The 20,753-nt window shown below is 40.6% G+C and overlaps 1 protein-coding gene across 1 annotated transcript; it reads right to left on the bottom strand.

The window, feature by feature from the left end:
* Positions 1–496: 496 nt before the first annotated feature.
* Positions 497–6,089, bottom strand: sparcl2 (SPARC-like 2). The gene is given in 9 exon segments (XM_070916492.1): positions 497–552; positions 1,753–1,796; positions 1,798–1,830; positions 3,030–3,142; positions 4,258–4,412; positions 4,493–4,611; positions 4,840–4,951; positions 5,203–5,275; positions 6,021–6,089. Coding segments are annotated over 9 exon segments (774 nt in total).
* Positions 6,090–20,753: the final 14,664 nt, after the last annotated feature.

Genomic DNA, 20,753 nt, shown 5'->3' with positions numbered 1-20,753 from the left:
TTCCTCTACTTCTCCCCATTCACCCCCTTTATTATCTCTTTGTCTCTTCTCCGGTCACGTCATCCCATACTTAGCGTTCCTTTCCCCCTTATCCTTATTTCCCATCCAGTTTGTAGTTCTCTAAACATCACGCTTTCTGTCTGCACTGCTGTCATCCTCCCTTTTTAATTGGTTAATCAAAGCATGCCATGTAGTTTGGTACTTAATGTTGCCTATTGTCTCTGCTCTTTTACAGCGCAAATGTACAAATGTCAGCTAATGTAATTAACAATGCTGGCGGTCAGTCCATCCATTTATTTGTCCCATTTGAGCACACACATGAATGCACAGACAACCAGCAGACTCTCAGATTTGATGACGTGATAAATCACTATATTAGAAGTGTGTGTAGAGATGCCATCCTGTAGCCTTTAAATCAGATAACTGTGGTGACGTTGTCTTCACTGGGTTCTTAACAGTACACAAGAGATGCAGGAGTTCATGGCCATTATTCATGTCAAAGGTAGTTCCCTTTGATTGAAGGACACAGCTTGTGGGACCCCATTCTCATTGCTGTGGAGGAAACAGAAAACAAATCATTTTGGAAAAGCCTGCAATATAAGTGAGACCAATTAAAAGTACTGAGACAATTGCCTTTACTGACTTGGAAAAGGTAAGTATTTAACAAAATATTTAAAAAGAATAATAACTCTGAAATGTTTCTTGTGGTCGTGGCAGAAGTAGTTAGCAGAAAATGATCAATATAAATCATATTAAAGGGGCACATGGAAGCAAATAATGGTCTTAAAGATTTGAATCTTATATGAAACTGAATACCTAACACCTAACTGAAATTTAATCACTATAATACACAATTTATAGCACTAAATATTTTACATTGAAAACCATTTATCTGAATGTATGTGGTCAATTATATTATGTTTTGCAATTTCAGTATGTGTGTGTATATATATATATATATATATATATATATATATATATATTAGGGTTCAAACATTCAGATGAAAAGTTTTTTCAATTCAAAGTGTTCGTGTTCAGTAAGCTCAATTTGGATCTAAAAATTAAAGTCATGTCAAAATGTGGTTGGTTGTGTTTGGATCCAGATGTTCTGATCTGAATATCTTGTCTTGTATTTTGGTGTCTGATTGCTCAAATCCAGACTCTAAAATTCAAGATAAGAAATTCAGATCTGAACATATGGGATGAACAATTAATCTCAATCCTTTTATTGTCGCCAGGAGTAATTCAGTGAAAGCAGTAGACTGTCGTGCAGAAGAGCTTTTAGCTCTGGGAAAATAACCCTAATTATGTCATTAGGGTTAATTTCTCTGAAGTCAATACAAGTCAGGATATCTTGGCCTCCTCTGCATCTATTTTGACCTTTCTTTTATTCATTTCCCTCTCGGAAGTCCACCAACTTTATGGATGTGCAGTACTAAATTGCCCCTTTAATAAATGAGTGTAATTATCATGCAGGAAATTATTTTCCTAAGGAGGAGGGCCACGTTTTGGACCTCATTTTGGAGTAAAGCTTGAAGCAAAATGGATGGAATCATTATGGAAGAGCATGTATCATGAAGTATCCTGTTAAGCTTCAAGAAGAACAGTCTTCTTCCACTGCATAAAACACAGTAGACTAATCCGGGCTTTCCATCACAGTAAAAGGGGCTTTAAGTAAGCTTTAACCTTCATCAGCCTCTATCTGCGACCATGAGGAATGACAGCAACATTGGAGCATAAGTTGTGACTAACACATGAAATGGTAGAACCAGGCCTCGGAGCGATCCACCTCGCAGGGTCACCTTCCTGTTCCTGTTACGGTCACATGACCTGCAAACACAGCACAGTATAACACATGGTGACCTCATAACATGGCACTGGCAGACAACAGAGCAACTGCTGAAACACATGCATTCACTCATACTCTAATGAACCCATGCACTTGTTACATGCACACACAGGCTGGCAAACACAAAATGACAGATTTGTACATAAACACAGAGATGGACACAGACAAATCCAGGTATGGAAACAACTGCAGTGAGGCTCTTCAACAGCCATTGTCTTTCAGTTCACCCTGCAGCGTTATCTCTGAAGGGTACTCCTTCAATTTGTGTTAATCCATGGGCAGCGGGAGACACAGTGGGTAATAAACATTATCATTGCTGGGAATGGCTTGACATTGACACAGCCAGCCCTACTCCCACAAAACCTGTCACTGCAGACTGGCAGAGAAAAGGGGGGTTGGGTGGGAAAATGGATGGTAGGGAAAGGCGGAGAGATGGAAGGATGGAAGAAAGAGACAAGAGTGAAAACGAAGGAGGGATTGACAGAGAGCGAGGCTGAGGATCTATCTAGGTCTATTTGTAGGACAGATGAAAGGAAAGCACAGAAAGGGGGAAAGAAGTGCTTCAACGTGGAGGAGGAGTAAGATGATGGAGAGATGGTGTGGTCATGAGATCGGAGGGGAGGAGGACACAGGAAGTGGGTATTGGCATGGAGGATGAATGGATAGATGGCGTGCAGAGAGAACAGCATGGTGGGAGGTGCAACTTGGTCACAGAGCGGGGGCGAAATGCACCGCGGTGTGACATTTTTAACCCTTGGTGTTTCAGTAATTAGCTGAAAAAATAACATATTGCAAGAGACAGAAGGTTCACATTATGAACCTTTGTAGGACATGAGGTGATGGTGATAAGGACAAAGTGAGCAACACTGTCCCTACCTTATTGACCACTCAGTCGCCTTATGGTAAGGAAGATTTTTACCTACTTATCAAATAGGCCATGTAATCAGATTTTTCCTCCCATGCTATTGGCTTCCTGAGAATACATGCAACAAATCGAATCAGGGGTCATTAGTTAATGACATGCTATGATGGTATGTGATTCTGACTTTTCTAGAAAAAAACATGCCAATACTGAATTCATACAAGTTTGAGTCAACAAAGTTAATCATCATATAATTTATCCAATGGCTAAAATCTTGGAAGCAGCTCTGTAGCATTAGCTGCTGGAGGTGGGACTGACTGAAAGAATGGTGTAGCACAGTGCTCCAGTGGCATCCTCTTGTAACGCAGCTTCCTCAGGTCCCTGCGGCTCAACTTGCCATCTTTGTTCTTGTCCAGGACGGTAAATCTTTGCTAAAGAGAGAGAGGAGGAGATATAAAAGCAATGGTGGGAAAGAAGCAAACTGTTCAACTTATCCTTGTTTACATTGTTTCTTTAATTTATATTGCGACAAATGAAATAAACATGCATTGTTAGCCATGCTTGCAGTGCTTTGCAATTGGGTACAGACATTCAAGGTCTTCAAAGGATGGATCATTGTCCAATACTTTTAATGCATTTATGACCAAATACCTGCAAAACTCATGACATTCCCATCAGCCTCAGCTGTACTTTGCGTTTAGAGCTAATTAGCAAATGTAGCATGCTAACATGCTAAATATTATACCTGCATCAAACATCAACAACATTAACATGTTAGCAATGTCATTGTGAGCATGTTAGCATGCTGGCATTAGCATTTAGCTCAGAGCACCGCTGTGACTAAGTACAGCCTCACAGAGCTGCTAGCATGGGTGTAGTCCCTTGTACACTCGATGAAAATGAAAAAGTAATAAGAATTGTATCCATGCCAGACTGCACATTGATGTAAAACAAAATCCTTAATCTAGTAAGAACGCACATAGTGTTGGAGATGTATGAAGTACCACATAAATAGTTTTATTCCAAAACACTTTTCATATCATCAAAATAATGCATGAGTTAATTTATTTGAGGCCAGGAGGTCAAGAGCATATTAAGTTATCCCTCCATTCACCATCTTATTGAATAATTTAGTGATTATTGACCAAAACCTATTTATACGTGGTGTTCTTGAGAGCTCCTGTCTCATTCTGTGGATGACCACACCACAAGCAACACAAGAACTCGCCACTTACAGTAGGTTGTTAACATCGATCTCTCGCTCGACAATCCATGAAGCGCAGTTTGTGTACTTGCACGAGGACGGTGTCTGGTGTCAAAAACAACTTTATGATCAGTGTTAGGTTACACTGGGAGTGAAAGTGATCCCTTGGCATGTATTTTTTCCGGCTTTAGTTTCTTTAGCATTACATTTTGATGTGCATATCGATTTCATTGGCATCATCATTAACTGAGGCCATCGTAGATCATAAATCATGTCTATGACTCAACAATCATCTTCTCCCCTTGGCCCTTAGCCTCACTCCAAGTGAGAAGTTTCAGCTACCTGTGCTAGTTGTGTCCTCTGGGCGTGGCTGAGGCAGCTCTGGGGCGGGGCTGCAGGTGCGTAGGACTCCCTCATGCGACTCAGGAGCAGGAACCAGTCCAGGAGACGATATGGAAACTGGCTGAACTCCTCCTCAGTGCATTTAGCCTTGGGGACTGATCAAGAAGGATAACAGAGCTCATTTGGCAGGCTGCGGTGCACAGTGGAAATTTTAACTAATGCTGTGTGTGTTTACCCAGACAGGGTCCTGTGTGAGCCAGTCCCGTGCGACGTCTCTTTCTGCAGGCTTCTTTATGCAGCAAACACTCATTCCCATAGGTCTTTCCCAGAACACTGCACACTGGTGCCCTCTGCCTGATTGCATGAGCCAGTGCCCATGTGTAAAACTACATGTGAGAATTCATCATACAATGTGCACACCTGGATTAAATAAAACTATTTGTTTAGTTTCATATGGGTATAACAAATCAAAGACAGTGAAAAATAAACTTTACAAGGATACGTTTGAGTACATTTGCTGGTCAAAAACAGAAAATTGTCAAACTTTTCTTTTACTTGGTTTAAATGCCATGAGCTGTTTACCGTAAGCAGGACTGCGGACAAACACACTTGGGGACAAGGACTCCATTTTCCAGAACTGCCTGGCACCAAGATCCCACTGGACTGTGGCATTTCAGCAGCTCACAAAGCTTTTCTGAAACATGAAGAAACAAACTTGTTCCTGCATAATATTTCTGTTTCCCAGTACTGATTAAAGGTGTTTTGGATGAGAGCATCATGTAAAATGTCTCATAAGGGTCTATTCATTACCAGCTATATAAACTTGATGTGGAATGTCTTTGTTTTTGCTGCAGCCCATGATGCTCAAATACCCTTAAATGGAACTTACTCTGTCTATAAGAGATATATAACTTGGCATTACTCTACTGTACACTGAAGTCTTACCTGGCTCTACTCTGCCAATATACGGTCTCAGGCTCTCCTCAGCTTGTCTCTGTCTGCGCTGGGCTTGGCCTCCCTAACACACACACACACACACACACACACACACACACACACATACAGTTGTCTGAAAGGATCATGTTTTTTTCATGTCATTCCAGAGGCATGCAACAAACTCAGGTATAAACTTGTCTTTCATTGTAAACGCGTTTCCTTAAACTTTGGATCATAATGAGTCCCCACAGGACAAATAATTTCTGTTTTCATCAGTGTGATGCATCACAGGTGAAGACCCTTAACCTAAATAATCACAAAATGTCAACTTCTTCAAGTCAGTGTACTACGGATGATAAAAAACAAAATGGTATGCGTTTTATATCACATCCATCTCCCCTCATACGCCAATTCCAAACTTATATTTCCAGAAACTTTGTAGTCAGCGCCAGGTCCACATCTGCCCCCAAAGTCTTTCCAGATTAGATGGGAAACAGGTGCAATGCTGACCCAAAATCCTGGAGGCACCCTTCCTTAACTCTGGATTTGCTGTTTTAACACCTATTGCAAAACAATCCTGATGACTGTAACAGCAGACAGGTGAGGGAAGACTATGTGCACTAAGTTACAAAATATCCATGTGATCTTTTACTATTTGTTTACACTTGCAACCCAAAATTCTCAGGTCATAAAACAATAATATGATTATTTTTATTAAAGTTTGTAGTTTTCAATGCATATTTAGCATTACTGTTCTCATATCCACATCCATGTCTTTTTGTGGACAATCAAATTCAGGCAGAAGCCACATACAAAGTCAGACTCACCATGGCCGTACAAGTGTGAAGACTGAGGAGCAGAAACAAGGCAAAGGTCATGGTCAAGCTCGGGCCCATGGTTGAAACATCCAGAGGGCTACAAGAGGAGGATAATATTGGACTAATTCACTCTGATCTTGCAAACATACTGTAGCTGTGGTTTCTAACTCTGTAGAACATATATGACACTGAAAAAGAAACATCAAACATATCTGTATTGTCAGCAGCACCTTCCCTCTACTTGTTGATATCAGTTACATTTGAATTCAAACCTAAAAAAAATAAACAGCACTGAAGGACTATCAATTTACCTAGATCATGCTCCGCTAATAGATGCATTTTTTTTCTTCTTTCTTCTGTGGTGTCATTTACCGACTATTACTCTATTTCCAGTCATTCCGATAATGTAGCAGGAAACAATGCAGCTCATTGAGTCTCAAGAAAACCATAATTTTCCATCACAGAGGAAGCAGAGGGTTGAGTTACACTGAGAGGACATTCAGCTTCCAGTTGAGGAAGTTATTACAGTCTAACAAGTCATTTTCTATCCCCCCAGCTGCTTGAAAAAAAACCCCATCTTACCTCTGTCACTCCTTTCCTCTGTTGTTATTCCCCTTGTTAGTGTTCTCCTTCTTTTCCTTGTTGCCAGATACCCTTTTTCTCTCCTCACTGGCACCTCTGAGGGTGTATTCTTTTTTACAGCCCTCTTCAGCAGTCTTCACGTTTTCTTTTCATTTGATCCATCTATTTTACATTCTTGCCTTATCTAACCCCTCCTCTCTGCTTTTTTGCCTGTCTGTCTGACTCTCTTCCTTTTACATTAGCTCCTTGTTGATTGCAGCTGAGTGCACAGGTATCTGAGCTCAGTGTTGCTTTAAGACATGGTGCAGTTGAATGTTGCTGAGATGGAATATGGGGTAAAGTACAAGAGAGCAGTACTCACTGACAGGGTGAAAGCAAAAGAGAGAGAGAGAGAGGGGATGAGTTTTTGAGGAAATGGAGTGGTTTTCATTGAAGTTGGCCCTGGTCCACATGAAGACTTACAAGCCAGAGAGAACATATGGACACACTTCTTCTTGCTCTTACACTCATATCTCTCTCTCTCTGTCTTTCTCACATTCAAACTCACTTTGTATTTCAGACACACACGCAATCACACACCCAAAGGTAAAAGAGAATGAATGTGTGTAGAGGAAGAACGCCTCTGAAAATACAAAATGTCAAAGTCAATAAAAGGGAAAAGGCTGCTCTCTAGTGGTTATGATGGTCAATAACAGTTTCACTGTGTGACTGGTACAAATTCTGTGGTAAAAAAAAAAACAGGTGAAGTCACAAAATGTATTTTAAATCAAAAAGGTTATCTGTCCGTCTGTTTTTTTCCTCATTGAATGAAAGCAAGACTTCTTTTTGACTCAGTTCTCTCTTGAAATATTTAGTCAGCTCCTCTCGTTGTATGGAAGAAGCATTGAATATTACATTAAGCAGAAAACACAATAAAAAACATCAACTTGTAAAACATAAAAAAATTTAGAATAAATATATCCTTGAAAAAAGTGTATTTCCTTTTGGTAGGGTAGCATGTGTGTTCGTGTTCTGTTTGTTGTGATTCGGGGTAACTTAAATCACAACAAACAAGAACAATACAAAAACGTAAACACGACTGCACAAAGTGAGCAATTGCCCGAGGATCATAGACCCTCAGGGGCCTTGTAGGCCCCATAGTCAATGTATATCAGATGGTTTGTGCTAATTCAATTAATTGCAAATTTGCTTGGGAATATACACCACCAAATAAAAAAAACAGCCAAAATGATAGCAGCCTGAAGGTCTTGTTTTATGCCCTGCCTTGACCACATGTCTTGTAAATGTCCCTGAGTCAAAATACACATGATAGACTCCAAACAGGGGATCAATAGGGGCCCCTGTGGGATGATCCGTCCCTGAATGTAGGGAGTTTAGGCATATTATATAGGAAGGTTTTATTAGATTACCCTAACCGTAAAACAAGGATGAATTAACCTTTTGGCTTTTGTGCCATGAATTACACTATTACAACCAACATCTGCTATTGGGCATACAGTGCATCCGGAAAGTATTCACAGCGCTTCACTTTTTCCACATTTTGTTATGTTGCAGCCTTATACCAAAATGGATTAAATTCATTTTTTTCCTCAAAATTCTACACACAACACCCCATAATGACAACGTGAAAAAAGTTTTTTTGAGATTTTTGCAAATTTATTAAAAATAAAAAACCTGAGAAATCACATGTACATAAGTATTCACAGCCTTTGCTCAATACTTTGTTGATGCACCTTTGGCAGCAATTACAGCCTCAAGTCTTTTTGAATATGATGCCACAAGCTTGGCACACCTATCTTTGGGCAGTTTCACCCATTCCTCTTTGCAGCACCTCTCAAGCTCCATTAGGTTGGATGGGAAGCGTCGGTGCACAGCCATTTTCAGATCTCTCCAGAGATGTTCAATCGGATTCAAGTCTGGGCTCTGGCTGGGCCACTCAAGGACATTCACAGAGTTGTCCTGAAGCCACTCCTTTGATATCTTGGCTGTGTGCTTAGGGTCGTTGTCCTGCTGAAAGATAAACCGTCGCCCCAGTCTGAGGTCAAGAGCGCTCTGGAGCAGGTTTTCATCCAGGATGTCTCTGTACTTTGCTGCATTCATCTTTCCCTCTATCCTGACTAGTCTCCCAGTTCCTGCCGCTGAAAAACATCCCCACAGCATGATGCTGCCACCACCATGCTTCACTGTAGGGATGGTATTGGCCTGGTGATGAGCGGTGCCTGGTTTCCTCCAAACGTGACGCCTGGCATTCACACCAAAGAGTTCAATCTTTGTCTCATCAGACCAGAGAATTTTGTTTCTCATGGTCTGAGAGTCCTTCAGGTGCCTTTTGGCAAACTCCAGGCGGACTGCTATGTGCCTTTTACTAAGGAGTGGCTTCCGTCTGGCCACTCTACCATACAGGCCTGATTGGTGGATTGCTGCAGAGATGGTTGTCCTTCTGGAAGGTTCTCCTCTCTCCACAGAGGAACTCTGGAGCTCTGACAGAGTGACCATCGGGTTCTTGGTCACCTCCCTGACTAAGGCCCTTCTCCCTCGATTACTCAGTTTAGATGGCCGGCCAGCTCTAGGAAGAGTCCTGGTGGTTCCGAACTTCTTCCACTTACGGATGATGGAGGCCACTGTGCTCATTGGGACCTTCAAAGCAGCAGAAATTTTTCTGTAACCTTCCCCAGATTTGTGCCTCGAGACAATCCTGTCTCGGAGGTCTACAGACAATTCCTTTGACTTCATGCTTGGTTTGTGCTCTGACATGCACTGTCAACTGTGGGACCTTATATAGACAGGTGTGTGCCTTTCCAAATCATGTCCAATCAACTGAATTTACCACAGGTGGACTCCAATTAAGCTGCAGAAACATCTCAAGGATGATCAGTGGAAACAGGATGCACCTGAGCTCAATTTTGAGCTTCATGGCAAAGGCTGTGAATACTTATGTACATGTGATTTCTTAGTTTTTTATTTTTAATAAATTTGCAAAATTTTCAAAAAAACTTTTTTCACATTGTCATTATGGGGTGTTGTGTGTAGAATTTTGAGGAAAAAAATTAATTTAATCCATTTTGGAATAAGGGTGTAACATAACAAAATGTGGAAAAAGTGAAGCGCCGTGAATACTTTCCGGATGCACTGTATATCATATCCTATAATATAAAGTCTACAGAGATAACAAAAGCCTAATAAATGCATAAAAATAAGGCTTTTGTACAACAAGTGAAGGCGTAACATATTCTTAAGCATAAGAAAGAGTCTGTAATTTCTAACACAACAGCTTCGGGGGAGCTTTAAAGCTGGTTGTGACAAGCTTGTTTTGAAGCTCATTGGCCACAACAATAAATATAAGACTTTAATGGGCTGCTACAACTTTAAACAACACTTTCTAATAAGGCACCCTTTGAGTTGAGTTGCCTTTATTAATGCTAATAAATCATTTTCTTGACAGTGCTTTATAGGCTATGAATAAACCATTAAAGAAAAGCCTTTGGTCGCTTTACAGGCTGTACAAACCCCTTCAGCTGTTCATCAAGTAGACAGTTTTACGAGCCAAAGGATTTTTCAAACCTGGCAACCCAAATGTTTTTCTGATTAATGGCTCATAACTGACTATGAAGTGTTAGTAAATTGTGTTATTGTTATTAACTTATGCAACTTATAAACCCCTTATAAAGGGTGCATTATTACTACCTCTACTACTGCTACAACTAACAACAACTTTCTATCAGTGTTACTCAGTGGCAGAAAAAAGCATTCTGAAGGACTAATACCACACTGTGAAAATACTCTATTACTATTAAGTAAAAATCCTGTATTTAAAAGCTTACTTAGTAAGCAAAAGTTGTCGTATGTGTTATCTGCTTATTTTTGTATCAAAAGCAAAAGTACTCATTCTGTCAGTGTTAGGGGTTAATATTACTGGTACATTATTGTGTATGTTGCATTTTACTGCTGTAAATGTTTACTGCTGTTGAGTAGTTTAATCTACAGCCATGTATTATATTCTATAAGATCATCATAAGCCTAACCCTGTTTTCAGCTTCGTGACCGCTGTGCATTTTCAAGCCAATCCAAGGTTTATACTTTATTTTTCTTAAGAAGTAGGATAATTTTCTTAACCCAACACTTACAGCCCACAACCCACAGCCTAATCCTTCAGTTTATCAGAATCATTTAAATTCAAAATCACCAAATTTCGAGATACATGATTTTCACTGGACAGGAAAATTTTAATCTGAAAAGTAACTTAATCTGTCAGACAAATGTCTAATGTTTATGTCTTTTTCCTAACGCAATAACGTTAGTGCTGCGTGATCAGTACTTCCACGTGCACAGAGTACCGCACCGCAACTCTCTTATTATAGTCTGACGTCACATCAACGGCTAGCTGGAAGGCTGTAGTTTACAAGCTAGTTAGTTTGCTTTCCGTGAGCGGAGCTAACGTACCATTTGGAAAAATGTAGCTACACTCCGAAAAACGAATTGAATTGATCGTATACATACAGACAACATCTAAACAAACCCACACAACACACATGTGGGTAAACAAGCACTTTGAGATTAGCGTGCAATGTCACCCTTTGAGACCCAGGTGACATCGACACGCTCCGCCCCGCTGGAAGACTGGAAGCGAGAGGACGATGTCGGAGTGATAAACTGCTATGGGAAGTCAGTCTGTACGTAACCGTGTGGTTGTTTGCCTGCCGTGGTTAGTTTATTTACAAGTATAGGTGTTGTTTTGAATGAGGATTTCACATTATTGACATGGTCGGATTTTGTTTACGTTCGCCCGCCGCTTTACGGACCGTCTTGTTCAGTCGGTAATGCTCGGTATCATCAGTTGGTCGGTGTTGACACCGTGACAGCTAAACTAACGGCTCCGTGGTACAGTAGCTTCGGGCTATTTTTAACGTTAAAGTGGAAGTACTTGGAAATGCGAGGAAGTCCCAGCATTTTGCGAGTTCATTTTCCAGCCTTCTCGTCTTACTTGCACAGGACTAAACATAGTTGATTTGGTTGGTACAGAGCAGACTTGATATTATGACAAGCGTAAAGCTTTTCATTGAACTTGTGTAGTGACTAATGTTATTGGCTATGGGCTAGGCATCACTTCATGAATGAATGCTAACCTTCAAAGTCTGTTTCAAACGGAAACTGAAAGACTACCTCTACTCGGCCGCTCACTTTACAACATGTTGTTACTTACAAGACAACGAACAAGTGGACTGTTTGCTGACCCATCGCTGAGGCTGTAAATATGATTTTAGAAGCATAATCCAGGTAAGTGCAGCCATATTGTACATGTATCAGGCTACATAAGTCCTGTTATGATTGTGAAATGATGGGAAAACAATGGAAGTTACTGTGTCAGCAATATTGGGTGCTTTATATAGTAATACATCTCCTGAATTCTCTGAGTAGCTGCATATAAATGTTGTTATGAAACTAATGAAGACAAACAACCCAAAAGAGCCTTTGATGAGGTTACTAGTAGTCTTTCTCTGTGCTGCCCAGTGAGGCAGAAGATGCCATATTTTCTAACATCACCCCCTACAGTCATAACATGCCCTGGAAAGAGTCACTGTACCACGAATGAGGTTGACCAGGCCTTTATATAATAAGAATATAAAAAGTAACTTATTATATAATCAAATTATTACAAGAAACTGTGCACACCGAGCTCATAATGTAGATAAATTGGAAAAATCTTGAAGTACTTATGCTTGACACATGTCTCACCATGTCACACAGTCTCTCTGTATGGTTCAATGGCTAATGGAGGGAACTCTCTGTCTGAGATACACCAGTGTTCCTCATGCACATGCCAGGATTAAAGGGTAACTAAAGATGACTCACGCGCCTTCATGCTCCACTCAGACAGGAGTTCAAATTTAACCAGGGTTTTTCTACCATGCACTGCAGCCTCACATAATCATATTTTTATACCACAACTGAAGTTGCTGTCAGTCAAGTCTCATAACTGTGTGTGTGTGTGTGTGTGTACCATTTTAGGCTGTGATCTATTACAGCCCAGACAGTGCAAAGCGCCATGGCATCAACAAGCCAGTACACATTAGGATAAGGCATGACTGATTGCCCTTAGTGTAAGTGAGATGGACACTCCCCTGGTGTTTCAGTGTTTGGGTGGGGTTGCATTTGCACACACACACATGCAAATCCATGTGTGTGTTCCTCAGGCACCTGTTGGCATAGGTCCTGGAGCGCCACCTTGGCTGAGGGTTTGTTTACAATCTGATTCCCCCCAACAACAGCTGAATGTCTCCACTGTGCGCCTGCCTGCTGAAGACCCCCCAAACTGCACTTCAATATGTGAGGGTTTTTCCAGACCGTGTCTCTGTCTGTCTTCTTGTGTGCCCTAACGGCCAGTGTTAGTGTTGTTTGCAATCTAGCTATGTGTGAAGATACACATTATACACATTACCCTGTGCATAGCAGTCATTCCAAGACACTGTAATGCCCCTGAAGGGCAACCTTGAGGCCAACAGATAAGATGTTAAAGTGTGCTTGCATGATGCTAAAAACGACTGCTTCCAGCACAGAGAAGTGTTGAGTCATTTTTATTGCCAGACATTAGAGACTGAGGGAGTCCGTGTAGAGCAAGGTGTGTTAAACAGCTCCTCAGGCTGTCGCAGCACTAACGGCTGTAGTCATCCTTTCTACTGTAGGTGTCGTGTTCACTGTCTATTGTCGTTTCTTTCTGATCTCATTTACTGGAACAAAACAGGCATGGCATTTCTCTCTCATTCTTTTCATACTCTTTGACTAACTATAGTTCAAAATTAATGAGAGGCCTAACAGCCGAATATTTAAAATGTCCAGAGATGATTATTCAGGATAATACATTGTGGTTATAGTTTTGTGTTTTCACGTGTGTGTGGTGTTGTGCTCAGAGCCTAGCGACTTGATTTGACTTTGACTTTTTCCTGATCCTGCTCGCCCTCTTCTCTCTCTGTATGTGGCCTATCATTAGAGCTATACTTAGCCCCGCTTATCAGTTCTGTCATTCCCTTGGTAAGACCACAGATGTTTAGGGGCTTGGAATAGCTGAATGTAGACACAGGATCTCAGGATGCACTGACACAGGGTCAGAACATGACAGGCGCTTGGGCAAAAATGCCCTTCAAAGATTAGGAAATGCCCTTGGAATAAACTGGCGGGCAAGAATGCTCTAATACATAGGAGTACTCTTTGCATGCTATCTCATTCACATTTTACTTTACGGTTTATTTTCACGTTTGTGTGGGATGATTTGACTAGGTCATTGTTTATTGTGCATTTTGGTTAGAAAAATAGATCTGAAAACAACCCGAGATGTACCCTGAAGTAGTAGAAATTTAATAGGCAGCGATGAAAATGTTGACCTATACTACAGCATCAGTGTGACATAAACAACTAATATATTGAACTAAATTGGGGGAGGGAAGGCCTGCCCAGATTTGTGGAAGGTGGAGTGTGATATTACAGTGCTTTTACATTAAACATTAAACTTTTTATTTAAATTTTTTATCAAGACTGATAAATTTACAATCACCTTATTTGCCTGGTGATATGCTGCACAATTTTAGTTGTTGTTTATTTTATCTTAATTTAATCATTAGGATTAAGATCTCTTTTCCAAGAGAGACCTGAGAACAAAAACACAATCACCAAAACAGAAACAACACAACTATACAGTTCTATTATATCAGATTGTAGATTGTATACAACTTATGTTTACTGTTACTGTTCTGAACTTTAAGAAAGCTGTACCATTATATGGAATGGGTTGAGTGCCTGGGAGTGTTTTTGTCAGTGTGTGAGTCCCTCTGCGCTTTTGCTCCAAATAGTGTGTTTACACAGGTGTCATTATGAACACAATGCAGGGTGGTAGCAGCAGATGTGTGTCATTATTGGCTTGCTGATCACATTTATTGTGAAGATACAATGAGCAGTTGCTGAATTGTCAGAAATCTGTAACTCAACATGGAATAGGCCTGTTTCACATTTTGACCGGTCATAGTAGGAAAATCACAGATGTTACTAATAACATTAACAATGGCTCTGTTCTATATATGTGTCTCAGTAAGCCAGCATGCACAATACCAGGACCCTGAAACTGAAGCAGCTAAATGGAATTCAGCCACCATTCATTCAGTCTTCAGGCCTATTGTTGACAGGGTTATTGTCCTACAATAATGGTTTTAAATATCTTTGAATACATTGGCAGTATGAGTTATAGTACATTAGCTAAATAAATAGATCTTGATATAAGACAGTCATTCTTTGTTGAAGAATAATAATGTGCATAATCTAAAGCTCCTACATACCCATGGTACACAGTGGTGTTTTCACTTTACCTGATCAGACCTCGTTTCTGGACTGTGTGGGCATGTACACAGGCTGTGCTTGATTAACATCTTCCAACTTCCACCTTCGCCCTGTATCTACCTGAGCAGATGCCTAATTAGCTGTAAGTGAAAACACCTGTGTGAGTGTTCAAGGCCTTTAAGTAGAAATTAATTAGAGAAAAGGATCATCTGTATATGCATTAAGGCCAGCACGTATGTCAAAATTAATTTCCTTTTATTGCCGTCATTATTTTTCTATTGACAGTACTGTATATGATGTTTGAACTGCATGCTATTCCTATATGAAGAGCAGAAGCATGGTATATTCAGTATGCTTCACCAGGTATCTGCACTTGCCAGCATTGTGTGTGGCTCATATCTATTTATGAGACACGTAGTATGTGCTCCTGTTTCATTCAGTTCCTCTGTTTTTCATTAGCTTCTGGTAATGTAACTGCATTGAGCCTGCACTACACCATGGCACAGGGTCACTCTCCTTAAAACCTTTACATCTCATTCAGTAATCCTTCAAGGCTTTGAGTCATGTGATATTACAGCGTCTTTATGTCCTTGGGATCAGACATAGCACAACGAATGTGCTGGAGACTGTGAGCTGTGGTTTGAGGGTGAACATTTGCTTTCAACATGTCTGCACAAACACTGCTGAGTCATTCTCAATGACAGTATGTGAGCGGCTGTAATCCGCATGCATCTGCTGAAAATAGGTGTTTCTTAGACACGATGGCTTGTTTTCAGAGCACTGCCCAGTTAGTAAAACGTGTCTGAATATCTTTCTTCTCATGTTACTGAACCAGTTTCATCTGGCACATCGCCTCTTTTTGGTCATTTAGTACTGCCGTATTATAGTCAGTCCGAAACTGCCATTTCACCCAGGATAACATATGTTCACCTGCGCAGACATGAAGTTGATATACAAATACTGTGTTAGCATGGCTGGCTCAACTGCAGGAACTAACATCACCACACAATGGACTTCATTGTGTTATTGTGCCTTTCTGTGTTCAAAGTAATTTACACAGCAGGGGTATATCTTGCCACAACCACCGCCAATGAGTTTATCCCAGAGGGCTCCTGAGGTGAATATAAAGGTTAGTCTATTGTATCAGACACTCTTTTGGACAGGTTTCCCTCGAGTTTCATCTAATAGCTCTAAAGTCTAAAAAAATTGGACACAAAGGCATGGCATTTGATGGATGTTAACCACCAACTGTGGCCTTATTTGATGTGAGGAGGCCATGTTCTCCCTGGTCTCGTGAGTGTTTGCTTGTTACTGTACAGAAATGTGCTGCCTAAGGAAATAGTAGAGATTGGGGTAAGAGTTTGTTAGGAGAGACATCCAGATAGAGTGAGTGGAGAGGATGGAGGCACAGGAAAAGAGGGAAGCTGGGCAGAGAGGAAGTTGACTTAATGTATTAACCATTCACAGAGGATACGTCCACTAGGAACACGGTCTATTAAAAGCTTACTGTTTAGACTATGTTTCATATTCAGACCTTTAACCCAGACTCTGTGTCACGGACTGCATTAGGTTTGTTCTCTTAACGCCACATCTCTCACCTCTCATGACAGGCCTCTGTTTTGCATTGTAACATGTGATAGGTGATAAGGAATGAAAGAAGGAGGAGTTAGCGTAGGTTACATCAAAACAAATGCCCTTTAAACAGCACAGTGGGTAGATAAGCTGGAGATGTTTCAAATGAACTCACATGTCAGTGTGAAGAAAAGCCTTTGATACAGTAAAGAAAGTGATATCATTGCTCTGGCATCATGGTGAAGGCAGGTGGTTGCTGAAGTGGCCATAAACTCTGCATGTGAGCCTGAGTCCTAGTTTTCTGTGTAAATATTTGTGTGTGTGTGTGGTTGTGTTCGTGAATCATGTGAGAAGCACCTTTCACGTAAGGGGCTGTATTAGCAGTGCATAATCCTATACGGTGTGCCTGTACCTTTTATGATTAAAAACGTGAAACTTACCTTTATTATGTGTCTTAAAAATGTCATGCATCAAGCAATTATTTTCACTGAAGCTTTGATGCAGATATACTTTGCCATCACATTGAGAAATTAACAACAACCGATCATAAAATATGCTTACACATATCTACTTGCCCAGTGTGTGTGCCTTCACTGTCATATTATTTGTGCATTCGTTGTCAACAAGGTTAGATCATGATGTTCACCATGGGATATTTTGAGTTGAAACCAAGGCTGTTTGCATAAAAAGAATGATGTCATTTGATGTGTGTAATCATGATTGTTAGGACTGCAACTATTCAGATTAGTTATTTTGTCTGAACAACATACAAAAACCAGTGGGAACCAATTTATATTTGGCATGTTCCTGCTTGATAAATGACTGCAAATCATTTACAGTTGGACAAGTCTGGGTGATTGGAAGCCAGCTAGATTACATAAAACAGTCTTTATGACCTTTATTTGTTGTAATGGCTGTACAAGTGAAGCCGGAAGGAGCGATGCTTTTATACTTTTATTAAATCAAATGATTCCCGGTAATGTGAAAGGGCTGCTTGCACTGCTGATCCCACTGAGAACCAACACCCCACTTTGAAGGTCTATTCAGCTCTCAGCCACTTTCCAACTTACTTTTGTGGTGTGCTGGACCAATACAGGTTTACATAAGAACTCATAAGCCCAGCTCATGAGCTCACGCAAACCATTGTATTCTATCCTTTCCAGCAGCATGAAATAGCTGAAAGCTGAAGGACGGAGTGATTGGCAAAGAAAGTCAAACATGTAGGAAGCCAAAGAGACTCATAGAGTTGTCTCAGGAGTTGCCAGATCATACCAGGCTTAAAATGCAAGTGAATACTGTTTGTTAACATGTTAGCTATAAGCTAAGGGCTTGTTGGGTTCGCCTTTCTGCCTAGTTACTAAGTGAATAAACACTGAGCAATGGAATAAATAAAATATCTGCTCACCTAATTTGGCTCCAAATTAAACCATTGCTAGGCGATTGCTACACAAATTGATGAAAACACAAATAATGTATTATGAAAAGGTTGGTCCTCTTATTTTGGATAATGTTACTTGCATCATTATATGCCTGAACTAGGTAATCAACAAATCTTTAAAAACTCTAGACTTTTATTTTCGGACTAAATTAGTACATTGTTGGCAACGTTGTGTGATGTCCCACTTGTGTGATCATTCAAAAACGTGATGTTCTGTGTTCTCAGTGAAGTTTGATTATATTTCAAAAAGAAAAGTAAGCCTCTGGCTGCTGTCCACCCAGCTTTCATCTCCCATCTACATAAATGACTCTAATGACCTCGCCGACAGTGATTGACACCAACGCTGTTGCCTGGTGACACTTGTCAGCCTTTCTAGCCCTTGTGGCCAATCAGAAGGTGAGAATTAAATGGTGCTGCCAAATGCACTGCAGTCTTCTGACGGTGTGGTTCAAGTGAAGGTCATATGTGGAAGAGGGAAAAGATACTCACATGTCTGTCTATGCATGTTGTACACTTCACAAACTGTGAATGATAAAGCAGAGAGAGGAGTGGTGTTAGGAGAAATGTGATGATGGGAGTGTGGACATCTGGGCTGCTATAACAGTGAAGATAATTAGATAGGAAGGCCTACCAAGACTTCTTCTCTAAGCATCACGCCTCAGAAAGAAGGCAGCAGAATTATTCTTACGGATGAGTCAGGGCGGATGATTGGGACTTTTTGAGCTTGTTTCTGTGTCGTGACTAGTCAGTATTGTGACTCATTTTGGTTCAGACTTTCTTGGGTCTGTGTATATATACCCAGATTAATGTAGCACCACAAAAATCTTCCTTTTCACCATTCAAAGTCAGGAGGTAAAAAATGTTGCCAGTCTGGAATTAGCTCTCAAAATCGTTGAAGAACACCAATATGACAACGTGATTTTGATTTAGTCTCGTCAACATAAGCCTAACGTGAAACAATATAAAAGCTAGTAGTCTTTAGAAACCCTGTGGTTTAGCCATTTTCTTTTTTGTTGCCGATGTGGGTTGGATCACACTCCATGCTGTGATTTATCAAAGCATGTGACACTTATAAACAGGAGATATTGAGCAACTGGCAATGCTCGTATGGTTTTACTGCTGGCACTTAACAGAAAACGGTTGACTGAGTGGAACCAGTATGATGTCAACCATGAAATGAGTAGGGGAAATTGAATTCACACTGAATCTTTATGAGAACCACAGTTAATTCCTCTTTACTGGAGTCACTTATCATGTGCAGCTGAGTGCTAGGCAGGATCTGTTTTCTTTTATATCCCCTCTGGTGATCTCATGGCATTATAGGGCAGCAGCGTGCGCACTGAAAATTGCTACTTTAGCTTGTATATACATTTTCTCGTGTTGGGAGGATTATGTGGCTTTAGCCTTTAGACTTTGTAAAATTTTTTCCTGCTACAAATAATCTCTTTTGCACTGGAAATGAGTCTTTGTAATGTTTTTCTTTTTTTCTTTTGGTGTATTTTCCAAAAAGCCTAATTTCTCTCTTGCAGCACACTGAGTGGGGCTCCTAAAAGATGCCCTATCAAATATTAAACGCACCCATAAAGGCTCTGTTGTCTCCACCCACACACCCATCGCCACACACACACACCACAGGCACACATGCAAGGAGAGAGCCTGGCAGCAGACAGATCAACCTCTGAAGAGTGTCTTCCTGTTCCTGTGCTCTGCTCTCTTGTGGGCGTTACCTCACTTTCAGTCCAGATGATGGAGGAAGCAAAGTGCAGAGTGACTTGGCAGGATGTGGCTCTTCTGTCTATCTATCTATCTATCTGATTGACTGTGGGATATAAATGATTGGACTAGTCAACATAAGTTCACTGAGTTAAGGTAATATTTTCTAATCTACTTTTCAGTGGTACATTATAAGCAAAAATCATGAATCGTGCTGGAAGATGGATTTATGTGCTGTGATGTGTTGTGTCTGTTTGTGTTTGTGCTTGTTGTGGTCCAGTAAAGTACAACATGTAATATGTACATACTGTGGTTGTCAATGTAGCAGGTTGCCACACCTTAACTTTCTCCACTTCTCTCTACTTATTGTTTCCTCTATTGGTCATTTGATCTACCACAGTTAGTATACAGCATTACCAAACCCTCTATGCTGTCTCATTGGATTAGCATCTCCAAGCATTGGTGCAGCTCAGCCCAGTATTGCTTTCACTCAATACACATTAGCCTAGCATCAGTGTTGCTTTCATCCCTGTCTCATTCTATTAGCCTGCTCTAATGGCACTCTGTTAATCTCTTCAGGGAGAGAGTTATGGCCCACTACTGCCCTGTCTGGATGACTGGCCTAGTTATTACTCTGCTGAGACACTGGACTCTGCCAATATATGTAAATGAAGCTGGACTGGTTTAGATTCAGTTAAAGTCATTTGGACTGCATTTGATAGTCAGGTTATATTTATTGTCTGACATTCTCAGATCAGATTAAAGGCCTACATATTTTCTCATTTTAAATTGATCTGTTCTGTGCTTAGTTAAAACAAGCCCTTGGATTTGTTTAGAGTCTTCACTGACTGAGACAAGAGGGGAACTGAGATAGAGAGTTATCTGTGTGTCTGGGGTGCCTTTAAAAAAATATCGTGTCACAGAGTAGAGCCAGCTGGATGACATCGGCTTTCCAGAGAGGTGTTATATAACTATTGATCCATATTATTGATTGGTTCGGCTCTATGAAAGACAAGATGGACAGACGTGGGGAGGTACAGAAGAGTTGCAAGATCATGCCAAGAACGAACCAGTGCCAGAAGAGACTTTTCATCTTTTCTCGCTCACTCTATCCA

This window comes from Enoplosus armatus, chromosome 12 (genome assembly GCF_043641665.1).
Source record: "Enoplosus armatus isolate fEnoArm2 chromosome 12, fEnoArm2.hap1, whole genome shotgun sequence".
Classification (NCBI taxonomy): Eukaryota; Metazoa; Chordata; class Actinopteri; order Centrarchiformes; family Enoplosidae; genus Enoplosus; species Enoplosus armatus.
This window is presented reverse-complemented; position numbering and strand designations above follow the sequence as displayed.